The following is a 17,144-nucleotide window of genomic DNA, read 5'->3' on the forward strand; positions in this document are numbered from 1 at the left end:
TGATTTATAGCAGCAGTGTAAGCAGATGCTCATGTCATGGCTTATTTATGTGGAAGTCTTTATAGTATATATTCTTGTTTGGTGCTTGTAGGACAAGAGAGAAAAAGAGAGAAGATGGCAAATGGAGGGACTATGAGAGACATAGAGACAAGTATGACTGGAGAAGGGCAAGAAGTAAAAGTCCTCTCAAAAGCAGGTCTACAAATCGGAGTAGGAGCCGCAGCAGAGGAAGGAGCAGGGACCAGGAGTCTACCAGGAATAGAGGTAATGACAATATTCGGAGGCATTGAAAACCTGCTGCTTCATAATTACTTTTCTCGCCCATTTTCCTTGGGGGACACAGGAGACATTGGGTCTAGCTCAGCTCCCTAGGAGGCGTGACACGAAGTGAAAACTGTTAAGCCCCTCCTCCAGCAGCTATACCCTCAGCCTAGAGAGAGAGACTGCCAGTTTTTGCTTAGTGTCCAAGGAGGCAAGACACTCCCTGCTCTGCAGGGCTGTTTTTTTCTCTCCTTTTTATAATTTTTATTTTTTTTTTTTTCTTCTCTTCAGGGACAACAGAGACTCACTAGACCTCTCTGTTTCTCCTGGGGTCGAGCTGCGCCAGTGCCAGTCATCCGCACTGCTGCCTCCCCCACAGAAGGCAAGGTGGACCAGGGCAGCCTAGCTCCCCTGCATCCCGCCCGTGTAAGGGTCGCCCGCACGCCAAGTCCCTCTTCCAGCGTCCTGCCACTACGGTGCCAGTAGCTGAAGGGGCGACCCTGCTGGAACGGACCGAGGGTGAAGATAGCTGATGGTGAGAGTGGCTTCTCCAGCCCAACGCAGGGGGAGGGAACTTCTCCCAGGCGCGAATTCTTCCCGCCTGGAGGTTCCTCCTCCCCCAGGGGATCGCTGCACCGCCCCCATGCCGGATCCCAGTTAACCCCTTAGGTACCGGCCATCTCCATGGGCCGGTCCCCGTATAGAGGAGGCCCTCTGAGATCCAGACCTTCCTCGTGGGCCTGTATGGTAGCCCCTTCCTACCTCTCAGAGGCTGTCATAAAAAAATAAAAATAATAATATCCGTATCAAGTTTGTACGCTATGGCATTCTTGTTGGCTGCGCTGGACGCTGCAGCCTGATCTCGGTGGAGCTGGCCATGTGCATGCCCCCCTTCCATAGGCGGCATGTTGCGCTCCCCGGACACGGCACTGGCTAAAGTACATGCCCTCTTTCCTGGGCGGAATCTTGCACCCCGCCACCGAGTACAGTGTCGACCAGGTGCATGTCCCCTTTCCATAGGCGGAATTCCGCACTCACCGGTTACGGTACTGGCCTTGTGCATGACCCCCCCTTCCTAGGCGGACTACTGCACTCTCCCTGGCTGCGGGCTGGCCATGTGCACGACCCCCTTCCTTAGGCGGAATACTGCACTTTCACCGGCTACGGTGCTGGCCATGTACACAACCTCTTTCCATAGGCGGAATTCGGCACTCACAGGATCCGCTGCCTGCCATGTGCATGACCTCCTTCCATAGGCGGAATGCTGCACTCACTGGATCCGCTGCCGGCCATGTGCATGCCCCCCTTCCATAGGCGGAATACTGCACTCTCACTGGAGGTGCTGGCCACGTGCACAACCTCCTTCCATAGGTGGAATTATGCACTCTCACTGGATTCGCTGCTGGCCATGTGCATGCCTCCTTTCCTAAGGCGGCATAATGCGCTCTCACTGCCTGTGGTTGTTCTCTCGCTGGTACGTTGCTGGCTATGTGCATGACCCCCTTCCATCGGCGGGGTGCTTGCACTCTCACTGGACTTGCACTCCCACTGCATGCGGTGCTGGCCATATGCATGACCACCCCTCATTCCATAGGCAGAATTTTTCACACTCACGGGACTCAAGGCTGACCTTGTACATGCTGTGCTGGCCTCGTGCATGTCCCCCTTCATTGGCGGGGTAGTTGCACTCTCACGGGATATGGTGTTAGGTGGATTATTACACTATAACTTAATGCGATGGTATCCATGTGCATGTCCCCCTTCCCTAGGTGGACTTCCTGCGTTCCTACTGGATTCAGTGCGGCCATGTGCATGACCCCCTTCTGGTCGGAATATGGTATGCCCTACTTCTCTGAAGTCGGTACTGGTCTTGGGCATCACCCCCTTCTGGTCGGAATATGGTATGCCCTACTTCTCTGAAGTAGGTACTGGTCTTGAGCATCACCCCCTTCTTAGGCGGGCCTTTACACTCTTGCCGAATGCAGTGTCTGCCAGGTGCATATCCCCCTTTTCTAGGCGGACTGCTTGCGTTACATCGCGTACTGTACTAGTCTTGTGGCCCCCTTCCCAGAGTGAATATTTACAGTGGGTGAACATTCATGCGCGCTCTGTGCATTGTATGGGCTGTGTATGCCTTCTCCTTCCGTAGGTGGGTTGGCATTCTCACTGCTTACGGGGCTGACCGTACGTATGTCCCCCTTCCTCCCGCGACATACGTGTTTCCTTTGGGTTACGATGCTAGCCGCATGCCTTACACTTTTCTCCGGAGTGATCATTCTGCTTCCACCTGGTCCGGACGCGGTCTACTTGCTCTCTGCCTGCACCGAGCTAGGCGGCGCTCGTTCTCGGGTTTGGACAGTATTTTGCGGTTCTGCTTGTGGCAGTATCGACCATGCTCGTTGGCCCTTCCGCCCGTGGAGTGTTCATGGCTGCTGGATGCGTAGCCATTACGCCCTCCTGCTGCTTTGCTTCCCTGCGGTCTCATGGACGAGAGGGCTGTCTGCAGCGCCCTTCGAATTCTAAGTTGGCTCTGGCAGGACTACGGTTCCGTCACCTACTACCATTCCCTCCTCTTCGGATGTGGTGTGGTATGAGTCCTTCCTATAGGCGCCCTCTGCACTTTAGTGCCGCTCTGCTGCCAGGTTTGGGTCGCTCTCCTTTGGAAGGTCACCCAACTTTTCTTGGGTGCTTCGGTTATGCCAGGTCCGGGGACCTCCACCTTGGGTTCTTCGGGGTGTTCGCCTTCTGCGAGCCGGTGAGCCGGGCGACATACAGAGTATTGGGTGTTCTGCCTTTTGAGCTGTCCTACTCTGACTACCCTGTTACCCACTCCTCCTTTCGGTTGGAGGAGTTATGCCGGCGTCTGCCTCGACTGCTTCTTCTCACCGGCTCTGTTTTGGCTCCTGCTCAGAGCATATCCCTCCGATGTGGCTTCTGCCCTGGTCAGGCTTCAGAGGCTGTTCCTTCACAGCCCTCTCCTCGGTAGAGTATATTTGTTGACTTGGATGGTTCCTGTTGTGACCTCGGACCGTCTCCCTCGCTCACACTAGCTGTACTGGCCGTGTGCCAACTTGCCGTGCCTACCGTGTTCTGTCCTCACGCTTAGGTGACAGATTGCGTTTCTCTGTTCTAGGCGGGGTTCCTGCTGTAAACGTACCTTCGCGGTAAGTTGACCCCCAGGCTTGAATCTGGGTCTCTACAGTGGTAACGGTAGCGCTTCCGGCACTTACCTTCTATTCCTTGCCATATTGGCCCTTAAATGGTAGGCCGTAGTCTCACTCCCTGTACTGGTAGTCCGTTCGCTCGGGTCTGAGGTAGTGATGATGCCCTCAATTATACCTCATCCGTCTCGAGGTTAGTTGTGTCTGCCTTACCTGCCATTTTTTTGTTCCGCGACTACTATCTTCCTGTTGTACTGGGGGTAGCCGCATTGCGTTTCTACATCCCTTCCTGCTGTTGTCCCTGCTTGAGGACTACTCTTCGGTAGGGTTGAGCGATATACCGGTATCACGATATACCGCGGTATTAAAAAAACGGCGATATGGCGATATTGCCGTTTCATAAATACCGCGGTATTTCGTGACGTCATAGAAGCGGTCATGGGCGCTGACCGCTTCTAAATCTGCGGCCGCCCGCCCCAGCATGGACCGATACGGGACATTTGCAGAGTACTTGTACTCGTGCAAATGCCCCTGATACCTGCTGGCCGCTTGCGGCGGCTCTCTCAGCAGTTCGGCCAGCGTGGGGGAGGGAAGGAATTCTGTGACTCGCATTTCCTGCACCCGACCTCTGAGAGGACGCTGTGATCCACGCAATTAACCCCTCAGGTGATCACAGCGTCCTCTCAGAGGTCGGGTGCTGGGAATGTGGGCAGGGCCTCCTCCCTCCCCAGTATTAATCATTGGAGGCCACAGGGTCGTCCGCCCATCATTGGTGGCAGTTTTCAGCTCCGATCGGAGTCCCAGCAGTGTAATGCTGGGGCTCCGATCGGTTACCATGGTAGCCAGGACGCTACTGAAGCTCTGGCTGCCATGGTATGTTAGTGAGCAGCATTATAGTCACGTGCGTCGTGGCCGCCAGGCGCTCCTTCTCATAGGTCTGTGCGGCGCATTGCTAATGCTAGAAGCATTAGCAATGCGCCGCACAGACAGAAGAAGGAGCGCCCGGCGGCCACGACGCACGTGAGTATAATGCTGCTCACTAACATACCATGGCAGCCAGAGCTTCAGTAGCGTCCTGGCTACCATGGTAACCGATCGGAGCCCCAGCATTACACTGCTGGGACTCCGATCGGAACTGCAAACTGCCACCAATGATGGGGACGATGACCCTGTGACCTCCAATGATTAATACTGGGGAGGGAGAGAGGAGGGGGGGCCCACTGCCACCAATGATGGGGGGACGACCCTGTGGCCTCCAATGATTAATACTGGGGAAGGAGGGGGGGGCCCGGGCCCACTGCCACTAATGATGGGGGGACGACCCTGTGGCCTCCAATGATTAATACTGGGGAAGGAGGGGGGGGCCGGGCCCACTGCCACCAATGATGGGGGGACGACCCTGTGGCCTCCAATGATTAATACTGGGGAAGGAGGGGGGGGCCCGGGCCCACTGCCACTAATGATGGGGGGACGACCCTGTGGCCTCCAATAATTAATACTGGGGAGGGAGGAGGGGTGACCGACTGCCACCGATGATCGGGGGAAGACCCTGTGGCCTCCAATGATTAATACAGGGGAGGGAGGAGGGGGGGCCGACTGCCACCAATGATGGGAGGGGGACCCTGTGGCCACTGCCACCAATGATTAATACTGGGGGAGACCCGGTGGCGACTGCCAGCAATGATTAATACTGGGGGGAAGGGGCACTGCCACCAATGATGGGGAGGGGGACCCTGTGGCCACTGCCACCAATGATTAATACTAGGGGGGGGGGGGGGGGGGGTTACCAGATGGGGCTGATAAGAGGGAGAGGCTGGGAGGCACATGAGGGGCTGATCAGAGGCTGGGGAACTGCCCGTCTGCCCCCATACAGTGTAACGTCTCCTTGTGGCTGCCCCCATACAGTGTAACGTCTCCTTGTGGCTGCCCCCATACAGTGTAACGTCTCCTTGTGGCTGCCCCCATACAGTGTAACGTCTCCTTGTGGCTGCCCCCATACAGTGTAACGTCTCCTTGTGGCTGCCCCCATACAGTGTAACGTCTCCTTGTGGCTGCCCCCATACAGTGTAACGTCTCCTTGTGGCTGCCCCCATACAGTGTAACGTCTCCTTGTGGCTGCCCCCATACAGTGTAACGTCTCCTTGTGGCTGCCCCCATACAGTGTAACGTCTCCTTGTGGCTGCCCCCATACAGTGTAACGTCTCCTTGTGGCTGCCCCCATACAGTGTAACGTCTCCTTGTGGCTGCCCCCATACAGTGTAACGTCTCCTTGTGGCTGCCCCCATACAGTGTAACGTCTCCTTGTGGCTGCCCCCATACAGTGTAACGTCTCCTTGTGGCTGCCCCCATACAGTGTAACGTCTCCTTGTGGCTGCCCCCATACAGTGTAACGTCTCCTTGTGGCTGCCCCCATACAGTGTAACGTCTCCTTGTGGCTGCCCCCATACAGTGTAACGTCTCCTTGTGGCTGCCCCCATACAGTGTAACGTCTCCTTGTGGCTGCCCCCATACAGTGTAACGTCTCCTTGTGGCTGCCCCCATACAGTGTAACGTCTCCTTGTGGCTGCCCCCATACAGTGTAACGTCTCCTTGTGGCTGCCCCCATACAGTGTAACGTCTCCTTGTGGCTGCCCCCATACAGTGTAACGTCTCCTTGTGGCTGCCCCCATACAGTGTAACGTCTCCTTGTGGCTGCCCCCATACAGTGTAACGTCTCCTTGTGGCTGCCCCCATACAGTGTAACGTCTCCTTGTGGCTGCCCCCATACAGTGTAACGTCTCCTTGTGGCTGCCCCCATACAGTGTAACGTCTCCTTGTGGCTGCCCCCATACAGTGTAACGTCTCCTTGTGGCTGCCCCCATACAGTGTAACGTCTCCTTGTGGCTGCCCCCATACAGTGTAACGTCTCCTTGTGGCTGCCCCCATACAGTGTAACGTCTCCTTGTGGCTGCCCCCATACAGTGTAACGTCTCCTTGTGGCTGCCCCCATACAGTGTAACGTCTCCTTGTGGCTGCCCCCATACAGTGTAACGTCTCCTTGTGGCTGCCCCCATACAGTGTAACGTCTCCTTGTGGCTGCCCCCATACAGTGTAACGTCTCCTTGTGGCTGCCCCCATACAGTGTAACGTCTCCTTGTGGCTGCCCCCATACAGTGTAACGTCTCCTTGTGGCTGCCCCCATACAGTGTAACGTCTCCTTGTGGCTGCCCCCATACAGTGTAACGTCTCCTTGTGGCTGCCCCCATACAGTGTAACGTCTCCTTGTGGCTGCCCCCATACAGTGTAACGTCTCCTTGTGGCTGCCCCCATACAGTGTAACGTCTCCTTGTGGCTGCCCCCATACAGTGTAACGTCTCCTTGTGGCTGCCCCCATACAGTGTAACGTCTCCTTGTGGCTGCCCCCATACAGTGTAACGTCTCCTTGTGGCTGCCCCCATACAGTGTAACGTCTCCTTGTGGCTGCCCCCATACAGTGTAACGTCTCCTTGTGGCTGCCCCCATACAGTGTAACGTCTCCTTGTGGCTGCCCCCATACAGTGTAACGTCTCCTTGTGGCTGCCCCCATACAGTGTAACGTCTCCTTGTGGCTGCCCCCATACAGTGTAACGTCTCCTTGTGGCTGCCCCCATACAGTGTAACGTCTCCTTGTGGCTGCCCCCATACAGTGTAACGTCTCCTTGTGGCTGCCCCCATACAGTGTAACGTCTCCTTGTGGCTGCCCCCATACAGTGTAACGTCTCCTTGTGGCTGCCCCCATACAGTGTAACGTCTCCTTGTGGCTGCCCCCATACAGTGTAACGTCTCCTTGTGGCTGCCCCCATACAGTGTAACGTCTCCTTGTGGCTGCCCCCATACAGTGTAACGTCTCCTTGTGGCTGCCCCCATACAGTGTAACGTCTCCTTGTGGCTGCCCCCATACAGTGTAACGTCTCCTTGTGGCTGCCCGGCTGCCCCCATACAGTATGACGTCTCCTTGTGGCTGCCCGGCTGCCCCCATACAGTATGACGTCTCCTTGTGGCTGCCCGGCTGCCCCCATACAGTATGACGTCTCCTTGTGGCTGCCCGGCTGCCCCCATACAGTATGATGTCTCCTTGTGGCTGCCCGGCTGCCCCCATACAGTATGATGTCTCATTGTGGCCCCAAGTGTTTTTTTCTTCTAAATGGGCATTTATCGCGATATATATCGTTATCGCGATAAATTTCTTAATATAGTTATCGTGGGAATATTTTTGATATCGTCCAACCCTACTCTTCGGTCAATGATTGTCCTTAAATCTCCCTCACAGGAATGGAAGAACCCCTTCCTCCGGTGGCACCATCGACATGGACTTTAGCCTGACTTGTCCTGGCATCTGTCGGCTACTGGACGGACCCCTTTCGGTTCCTTCCGTCCGCTCTTCTTCTCCCCCACTCCGGGTGGCTACGGGACGAAGTTGCTCGTGGGCCGATGGACCAGCTTTGCCGGACTCTTCCGCCCGTGCTACTGGTCTGCGCCTGATCAGGTCTGTTTTTTTCTCTCGCTTGCCTAGGCGATTTCCAGCGGGCTCGCTGGTTTTCACTCTTGGCCGTGCTTCGTCCAGGAACTATTATCCGACTTAGAGATCTTACCTGCGGTTCTGTGTGAAGCGAGGAGTCCCCCCTCCCCACTCCGCCTTTCTCTCCCCGCGGTTCGGTCCTTTCTCCAGTAGGCCTGGGACTGGGACTCTGTTCCTTGAACGGTCATTGGTTCCTCTGTACCGTCCCCCGGTAGCGCCCTGGGAACAAAATACTGTGCTCTCGGCGCTCCAAGCTTCCCCCTTCGAGCCGTTACAGAAGATCTCTCTACGCCTTCTGTCCTGTAGGTCCTGTTCCTTGTGGCCATCATGTCTCTCAGACGGGTGTCTGAATTAGCTGCTTTTTTTCTTGTTCCGAGCCTTTCGGTCCTTCCCCACTAGAAGGCTGTTCTTCATCCCGTTCGTTCCTTCCTTCTGACGGTGGTATCTGCCTTTCTTCTCGACGAGGCCATCGTCCTTTCCACCCCTGGGAACGGACACTGCGCTGCTTGAACGTTGTTCGGGCCTTGAAGATTTACTTGGAGATCACCGGCTTCTTTCGGCACTTGGACTCTTTTTGTGGTAACGGAAGGTCCGCGCATAGGGTTGCTGGCCTCCAAGGTGGCTTTCGGCCGCTTCATAAATTGGCTATTGCTGAGGTTACCGCACCAGGGGCAAGGTTCCGCCTTTCGGTGTCGCTGCTCATTCCACCAGAGCGGTAGGTGCCTCTTGGGCCCAGAGACATCGGGCTTCAGCCGAACATTTGTGCACGGCGGCCACTGGTCTTTCTTGCATGTTTTTGCCAAGTTCTACAGGGTGCATACTCATGCATCGGCGGATGCTGCCTTGGGCCGCCTGGTTTTTGCGTGTGGCGGTTCTTGAGCCGTGGTCCCTCCCCTCTTGGACTGCTCTCGGACGTCCCAAGGTCTCCTGTGTCCCCCAAGGAAAATGGGCGAGAAAACAAGATTTTTGTATAACTTACCAGTAAAATCTTTCTCGTTCTTCCTTGGGGGACACAGCACCCACCCATTTGTTTTTTCTACACGGTTACAGACTTTGTTTACCCCGTTAGGTAGTTGGCTGGTTGGTTCCACATTGTTGGTCATTGCCTTTTCTCACTACTTGGACACGCAACTGGCAGTCTCTCTCTCTCCAGGCTGAGGGTATAGCTGTGGAGGAGGGGCTTAACAGTTTTGAAGAGCGAGAGAGAGATTTTACTGGTAAGTTATACAAAAATCAAGTTTTTTCATTTTAATGAAATGTGAGAATCAACTCCTAAAATAGACATATTTACACCAGTTTACCTTAAAGGAGATGTTCCATATGCCTTAAGTGGTCTGTTATGTACGTCTCACCCCCTGGGAACCTCTCCTGTCTTCGTCCAGCCGAGAACAGTGGGGTGGCTGTGCATGCTCGGCTCTATCCATTCACTGCAATGGCACTTTAGAAAATAAAAGCACACTGACTCAGCTTATGAATTGAATGGAGAGAACCACAGACCCGGAGATGAGCACTGGTTCCAGAAGTGGTACCTGTGCCTATTGGACACTTTTATGGTATATCCTGTGACTACGCCATAAATGTCCCAGGTGGAAATTTCCTCTTGAGATGTGGTGAAACTACGACTCCCAGCATGCTCCATTCATTTCTATGGAGTTCTGAGAACAGCCAAGCAAGTGTACATCTTGGGAGTGGTAGATTTTCCACAGCTGGAGTGACGGAGAGCAGCCATCACTGCCCAAGGAGATAGGCGTTTCCAGAGGTGACTTAAAAAGGGAACTCCCATAATATCAGGCATCGCTCATTGTGGCTTTTTTTTTTTTGTAATATAGATTAGCAAATCTAAATCCAGCCGCTGTTTTACTATAGTGTTCCTCAGTGCTGTGTGACATGTATGATTTTGCTGCTTGCCCAGTTGCTGCATCCCCTCGGCTTTCCTTGGCACACACGAGTACAGGGAACCTTGAGGAGACCCAAGGGGCCTAGTGAATACAGAGAATTGGGGGGGGGGGGGGAGACTGTAGGCCATAAAGATAGAAGGAAAATATGTAGTTTATTATGGCATGCAACAGTACGGTTTTTTTCAGTATCTAGGGGATGAATACGATAAACACTGATGCTGGCCGTGTGCATTCCGCAAAGTGCCCTCAATAGAGCTGTCCTAACCTCGTCAGTAAAACGGACAAGATTAGGACGTATTCTATTTTGTGCAGGGCTGTGGAACGAAAGTGCGCATCTGACTCGGATGTGGACCCAAACCATGGTCATGTGCATGAGGCCTTAAGAAAGTTGGACACTGCACAGTTTTGACTAGTCTGCATAATTGTGACAATTTGTCCTATAAACGTCCCCTTTTAGCATAAGTGGGGTGGAAATTATGTTTTGTGTACATTGTAAGAAACGTAGTATTTAGAAGTACAAAATACCTAACAAAGCAATTCTACAAGAGACCCAGCTAGAAGCCGTGCTGCGTCAGATCCAAGCAGTCACCGACAGACCCACTGTCTTTAATGTGGTCCATCAGGGGTCTGATGTTTCTTATACAGCACTGAAGACTGCCGCAAATATACTGCAGGAAGTCACAACCCTTAGAAACGGCTGCGTAGAATTTTTCACATGACACATTGACTTAAATATACTTGATTTCTTTCATTTATTTGGAAATGCTGTTCAGGTAGGCTACACCATTGGGGGGATTTATCATACATTATCCTCTGTGCACCCGGAAGATGCGCCTAATTTATGATGCACAGGCATGCTCATAAATTTAGGTGCAATCCCCCAGCGGTCCTGGCCAGGTCTAAAATCTACCGCAGTTCCACGCTTCAGTCTTTTGCACCAGTAAAGTGCCGTAAAAGAAGACAAATTCGGCTCACCCACTGGTCTCGACTTTTTGATACACCCCCCTCCCCCCCAAGTGTTTCTTGTTCCCTTTCCCGTAGCCTGTATTTGTTATCTTTCCCATTTAGTATGAAGGAGTACTTTTGCTTTTATAGCAATTAAGTCCCCTTTAGATGAAGCCTCAGCTTGGGGAGTTTGGCCAAATATAACCTAGTTTGTCTAATTATTCACTAGTGTATTGCTGCAAATGTGAGCATTTTCATAGGTGTGAGGTATTGTTCAGAGATTTTCATGTGCTGCCTGTATAAGAAGACACAACACTCTTATGTGCCACTGATGCAGGGGCCAGTTTGGCTCCAATGGACCACTGGTACAGCAGCAATGGGTGGTCTTGCGTGCAAATGAATCAAGTTACCCAAGTGATTGCGTGGACAAGTAATGTATTGTTCAGTTATATATTTTCTATAGATAAATTTTATTTTACTGGACACTTGCTGTAATGTAGTAATCTTCGTTCCGCACCTTTCTCCTGACGCCAGGTGGCTGTTTTTTTTATAGGGAACGCTTGCTGGGAGTGCGGGGGTAAAAAGTGCTATATAAAGCAATGTCATTCCAGCATTTGTTCTGTGCTCAAATACGTTCCTGTTAGAAAAGGCAGTTTGTGGTTTGTGAATGCGCTTTGTGACGAGTTTGGACAGGGCACGCCACTTTTTTTTTTAGAACGGAGTTTAAAATCATATGGGTAATGTCTGCTAAATTGGGCCATGATCACAGGGGGATGGGGGGGGGGGCATAGTGATATTGAAAAATCAGGCCAAAAATCCCTTTTTGTACATCTTTTTGCTGAACCTTTGTTTCTGAGATTGCTGCTGAATGCATTCTACAATGTGGAGGGGATTGTGAAAGGAAATTATACAAAATGCCATAGAGTTCCCAGTGGACTATATGTAGGAGACGCACACACTCCATTCATTTATAGACCCCCATTAAAGAGGATCTTGTGACACGCTTTAGAAAGGGCAACCACTGTTACCTGGCGCTGTAGTTGCCTTGCCACCGGTTCCAGAACTGGAGAGTTTTCTTTAATTTTTTTTTCGGAACATGCAGCAGGCAGTCAACCAGTGCACGGCCTGGATAGCATATCGGATGCTGAAAGTAGCGGAACCAGTACACTGCAACAGCGGGTACAGTCAGGTTCTAGAGGACATGACAGGCTGAAGCTCTTACAGCGGTATGTACATGCGGTGCTTGTGGTTTGATACAGTAGATTTGCACATGCCCTCCATAGATTGCAGCTTGGTTGTTAAATCTTGCATTATGGCGCAACAATAAGTTATGTTCTGTATGTGTAACCCTGTTGAATGGCAAAAAATAAACTCCAGACAAATCCTTTCCCTAGATCACCGGGAGAGGTCGAAGTTTGAGTCTGAAAGAAGCAATCTGGAGTCCACCTACGCTCCAGCTTCACAGCCTGCAAGCATCTCCAACGAGCCGCAGTATTCCTCTGGTGGGCAGGCTATACCCAGCACTGTGACTGTCATCGCACCTGCTCACCACCCCGAGAGCACAACAGAGATCTGGTCTAATTACTATAACAACCACAACCCTCCCAATTCTTTTACTAGAAACCCACCCCCCAAACGACGCTGCAGAGATTACGATGGTAAGCAATGGTTTTAGACCCTTCTTTTTTCTCTTTAGTAACCCTTTCGCCGACAGTTTTCACACCTTTAACATACAGAAATAAAACAAAAAATAAATCTTATTTGCAACCCATGCTCATATATTGTCAAATTGTGATAATGCCACCTAGCACTTTACAAGGTGGCATTAGGTCAGGTGGGGTGGCAACATGGACAGAAGTATCTTAAGGCTTTACAGGGCGCTAACAGACTGTGTTGTTTCTTGCTGCTGTCACTTGCAGCCCCTTCCGCACTACAGATGCAATGACTGCCAGCACTCTAGAGAAGACACTAACACTGGGCAAGCTTTACACAAGCAGCAGCCCGTCGAAAGTATTGGAGGAAAATAATAGCGCTCATTTGCAATAGATGAAAAACTATTTGGCTGCTGCAAGTGATTGATTTAGGGTACTTTCATACTTGCGGCAGAGGATGCCGGCAGGCAGTTCCGTCGCCGGAACTGCCTGCCGGATCCGGCAATCCGGATGCAAACTGATGGCATTTGTGAGACGCATCCGGATGCTGATCCGTCTGACAAATGCATTGAAATGCCGGATCCGTCTCTCCGATGTCATCCGGAAAAACGGATCCGGTATAAATTTTTTACTTTTAAAGGTCTGCGCATGCGCAGACCAGAAAGCTGGATCAGTTTTGCCGGAACACTTAATGCCAGATCCGGCTCTAATGCACTTCAAGTGTTCAGTATTTTTGGCCGGAGAGAATACTGCAGCATGCAGCAGTATTTTCTCCGTCTAAAAAACGTAAGAATGCATTGGGATAAAACTGAATTATTATTTTTTATTTTTTTTCCGGATTTGAGCTCCTGTGACGGAATTCAATACCGGAAAACAAAAACACTAGTGTGAAAGTACCCTTAGCAGAAATGTATTGTTACATGTCCCACGCTCAAAATAATTATTTTAGAGGATGCCCTTAATCAGTCAATTACCATATTTTAGTCCTAAAATAACAGATATTTTTAAAGGCAATTTTATTGTTTTTATTCTATCTTTCAGAACGAGGATATTGTGTTCTTGGTGACCTTTGCCAATTTGATCATGGAAATGACCCTTTGATAGTTGATGAGGTCTCATTGCCCAGCATGATTCCTTTCCCTCCTCCACCCGGACTTCCACCACCTGGTATTCTCATGCCTCCCATGCCTACCCCAGCTCATAATATGAGAATGCCAGTTCCACGGCCGATGACCCAGCCTCCTCCTGCTGTCCATCCTGGTCCAAGTAAGTATCAGATGTCTGGATCATCTCTTTTTTTTTTTTTTTTTTTTTTTTTTTGTGTTCTAACACGACTTTTCACAGTCCACAGTACAGGTCTCCTTCTGTAATACACCTGAAAGTTGTAATCGGGATATGAGGTTAATGATTAAAGGGGTTGTGCCAAGTTTATCCTCTACCCACAGGATAGCGGTTAACTAACCAATCACTGGGGGTCTGCCCGCTGGGAACCCCTACGATCCTGAGAACAGGATGCATGTGGGCTCTGCTGCTCCATTTAGTCTCTATGGGACCACCGGAAATAGCCAAGCGCTGTACTCTGCCATTTCCAGTGGACCCATAGAGATCAAATGGAGCAGCTCTATTCTTAGGATTAGTGGGGGACCTAGGAGTCGGACTCCCTTCCTGCAATTAATTAGTTATGTCCTGTGGATAACTTCTAAACTTGGCACAACCACTTTAGTGATACAACTGTGTAAACAAGGCCAAATTCATTAGATAAAAGTCGACTGAGCCCCTCATTTCTACTGTTAGTGGGCAGGAAGTGGGAAGGATTGAACGTATTCAATTTCAGTATGCTGATCCTTTTTCACAGTACAAAAACCATTGCTTGACATGACTGACTTGGTAACTCAGCCAATCCATGTGCACATATTCATGTAAGAGAGCGCGGTCTCATGTATGTGGCCATTATACGGAGTCATCGTAGTTGGATGCCTTGTTGTTTTGCAGCTGGACATAGTAAAAAAAATCTGATTATTTACATACTGTATAGAGTAGACATTGGGACGCGAGTGATAAGAAGCAAAACGTGGTTTAGGACGTAGAAGGGTCAACGTATTTAGATTGGTGCAGAGGAAAATGCCAAACAATTAGATGTCTGCTTTCATTTTCCAATGGAGCTTTCACGATTGAGTGGTGAAATCTGATTGGCTGCCTTGGACAACTACTCCACTTTTCCTTGGCACCAGTTTAGATACAGCTACCACAGATTTTTGACCGTTGTATGTACTTTGTTGGTTCTGGGGAAAATTTACCCTGATATATAAATATATTTTGCTTCCAAACATGCAGGACTTCCATTAACGCATTCAGGCTTTGTAAATAACCGTGAACAGCCAGGAACAAGTACTGTGCCCAGTCTTGCGCCAGTAGGAGGAAGACTACCACCTCCATTACCTCCTCAGAATCTGCTCTACTCAGTTTCAGAACGTAAGCATCACTTTCTCACTACCCTTCTCTTTGTCATCAGAATATCCGCACGTCTCTCATGGTATTTCATCGGTTAGCTCTTTAGAATAGGTCTTGACATTTACCCATAGCAGTAATGACCTTGGCCTTCAGTGAGCAAAGATATGGTCAAATGATCTTCCTCCTGGTTTAGAGGAAGGTTTAGAGGAAGGTACCCCTAGCTCCTGTAGTCTAGTACTGAACATCAAGGCTTGGGGGTTGTTCGTAGCTTTTAAAAAAAAAAAAAAAAATTCCTTTTAAGATAAAAAATAAAGAAATCAGAGACTGTCATTCTCAATCTTTTTGATTCGGTCATGTTTCTGTAGCTCCCATTCACATCTATGGGAGTGAGGGAAACTGTGTTGCACACCATGCTGGTCTGTTTCCATACCCTGGCCAACTCATCATAAACCTTTTACAACGTATCCATAGGATGTCATCAGTGGTCCATAGATGTTGGTCCTTCACCAATCTCCAAACGGTGTGCTAGTCTGTTTTCTAAAGTCCTGTAGAAATGAATGGAGAGCCACACATGCATGGCTACCCCTCCAGACTAGCCACTCGACAGTGCAATATGGCACCCCTGCCGATCAACTGTTTGACGAGGAGTCCGTGCTCCAAGCGGTCGCAGAATCCTGGTCTTTACACTACGTGTCTTCTCCTGTGTAATTACAAGTACTTGCTCCATTCAAGTGAATGGAACCGGTACTTGTATCACACTGCACTTCATAGTGGATAGTCAGGGTTGCCAGGTGTCAGACCCCCGCCGATCAGATATTTATAACTTATCCTGAGGATATGTGATCAATATAAATTGCTGCACAACTCTTTCAGTTATTCCCTATCCAAAGGTTTAGGGGATAACTATTAGAACAGTTAAGAGTCCTTCCGCTGGGACCCACTTGATTTATGAGAATGGGGCCCCCATACCCCTTGGAGCTGCCCCGAAATGGGCAGAGCATTCGTCACGCATGCACTCAGCCGCCCCCTTCATTTCTGTGGGAGTTCTGGAGATAACCGAGAACTGCCATATAAATGAATGGCTGCTGAGCGCATGCCTGACCGGCCACTCTTCATTTCGAGGGTGCTCTGCTGGGTATGGGGGCCTCCGTTCTCCTGATCAGCGCAAGTCCCAGCGGTTAGGTCCCCACCAATCTAATAGTTATCCCCTGTCTATAATTTAATATAACTAGAAAACCCTTTTAAGACACCTATTATATTATTGTTGTTGGAAGTTGGAACACAATGGTTTTGGCCTGACCATCCAACTAATGTATAAAGGGGGCCTCCTTCTAACTTTCACCCAGTCCACTTGTGTATGGAATAGCTGTCAGCTGAAAGAGGGTTCACCCTACAGCTGTTGAAGGTGTGTGGAAGGTCTTATTTAGACCGGATTCCTCCCCTAATATATTCTGTAGACTTCGGCTGTAATTTCTGTCTTTATTAATACAATAATTTATTATTATTTTATTTTTTTTCTAGATACGTATGAGCCTGACGGGTACAATCCTGAAGCACCTAGTCTTACAAACACTGGTAGAACTGGATACCGGCAGTTTTTCACACGGGCGCCAACACAGAGGCCAAATTTAATTGGGCTGACATCTTGTGACATGGATACTGCACCGAGAGGTTGGTGGTCAGCCTCCTGTATTGGAGTGAGGCAGTTAGCACTGGCTTTTTATCACATTTTTGCTGGATGTTAGCTATTATTGGACATTAAGCAGAATTATGTAGTGATAAGTATGTCCTTTTGTCTAGCTGCTAATATTGTCATACAAACGGAGCCACCAGCTTCTACGCCTGTAAATAGTAACCTCAACAGAGTGGTGGTGGAGCCGGACAGGAAAAGAGCACTCGGTAATACCAATGATGGGCCTTTTGCAAAGAAACCCTGGATAGACAAGTAAGGACATTAAAGCATGTTTTGTATTTTACAGCTATATTGGTAAAGGGAAGCTGTCACGTTTAAAGGCTATGTACACCTTTGGGGGCAATGTTTTTTATTTTTTATTATTGCATTGTCCTTTTTTGAGCAAATTTTTTTAATTTTTTTTAATTTCTCTTCATTAAGTATATGGAATCCTTTTTTGTGTACTAAGCTGAGATGCTCTTCTAGCTGTCTGTGGATTTTCTGTCATCTGAGGAGCAGACCAGACTCCTTAATATAGCTCAGTTCTGATCTTACTGATAAGAAGGT

General features: G+C 50.0%; 1 protein-coding gene across 2 annotated transcripts in view; it reads left to right on the plus strand.

Annotated features, from left to right (window-relative positions):
- The window catches only part of RBM27 (RNA binding motif protein 27), a 102,387-nt gene that overhangs the window by 28,395 nt on the left and 56,848 nt on the right, over positions 1-17,144 (plus strand). For both annotated transcript variants that reach the window (XM_040406166.1, XM_040406173.1), the window contains exons 6-11: positions 92-264; positions 12,197-12,460; positions 13,496-13,720; positions 14,789-14,926; positions 16,427-16,576; positions 16,706-16,850. In XM_040406166.1, coding sequence (XP_040262100.1) covers positions 92-264; positions 12,197-12,460; positions 13,496-13,720; positions 14,789-14,926; positions 16,427-16,576; positions 16,706-16,850 — 1,095 coding nt within the window. The remainder of the gene's footprint in view (positions 1-91; positions 265-12,196; positions 12,461-13,495; positions 13,721-14,788; positions 14,927-16,426; positions 16,577-16,705; positions 16,851-17,144) is intronic.

The sequence above is a fragment of the Bufo bufo genome, chromosome 1, assembly GCF_905171765.1.
Source record: "Bufo bufo chromosome 1, aBufBuf1.1, whole genome shotgun sequence".
NCBI lineage: Eukaryota > Metazoa > Chordata > Amphibia > Anura > Bufonidae > Bufo > Bufo bufo.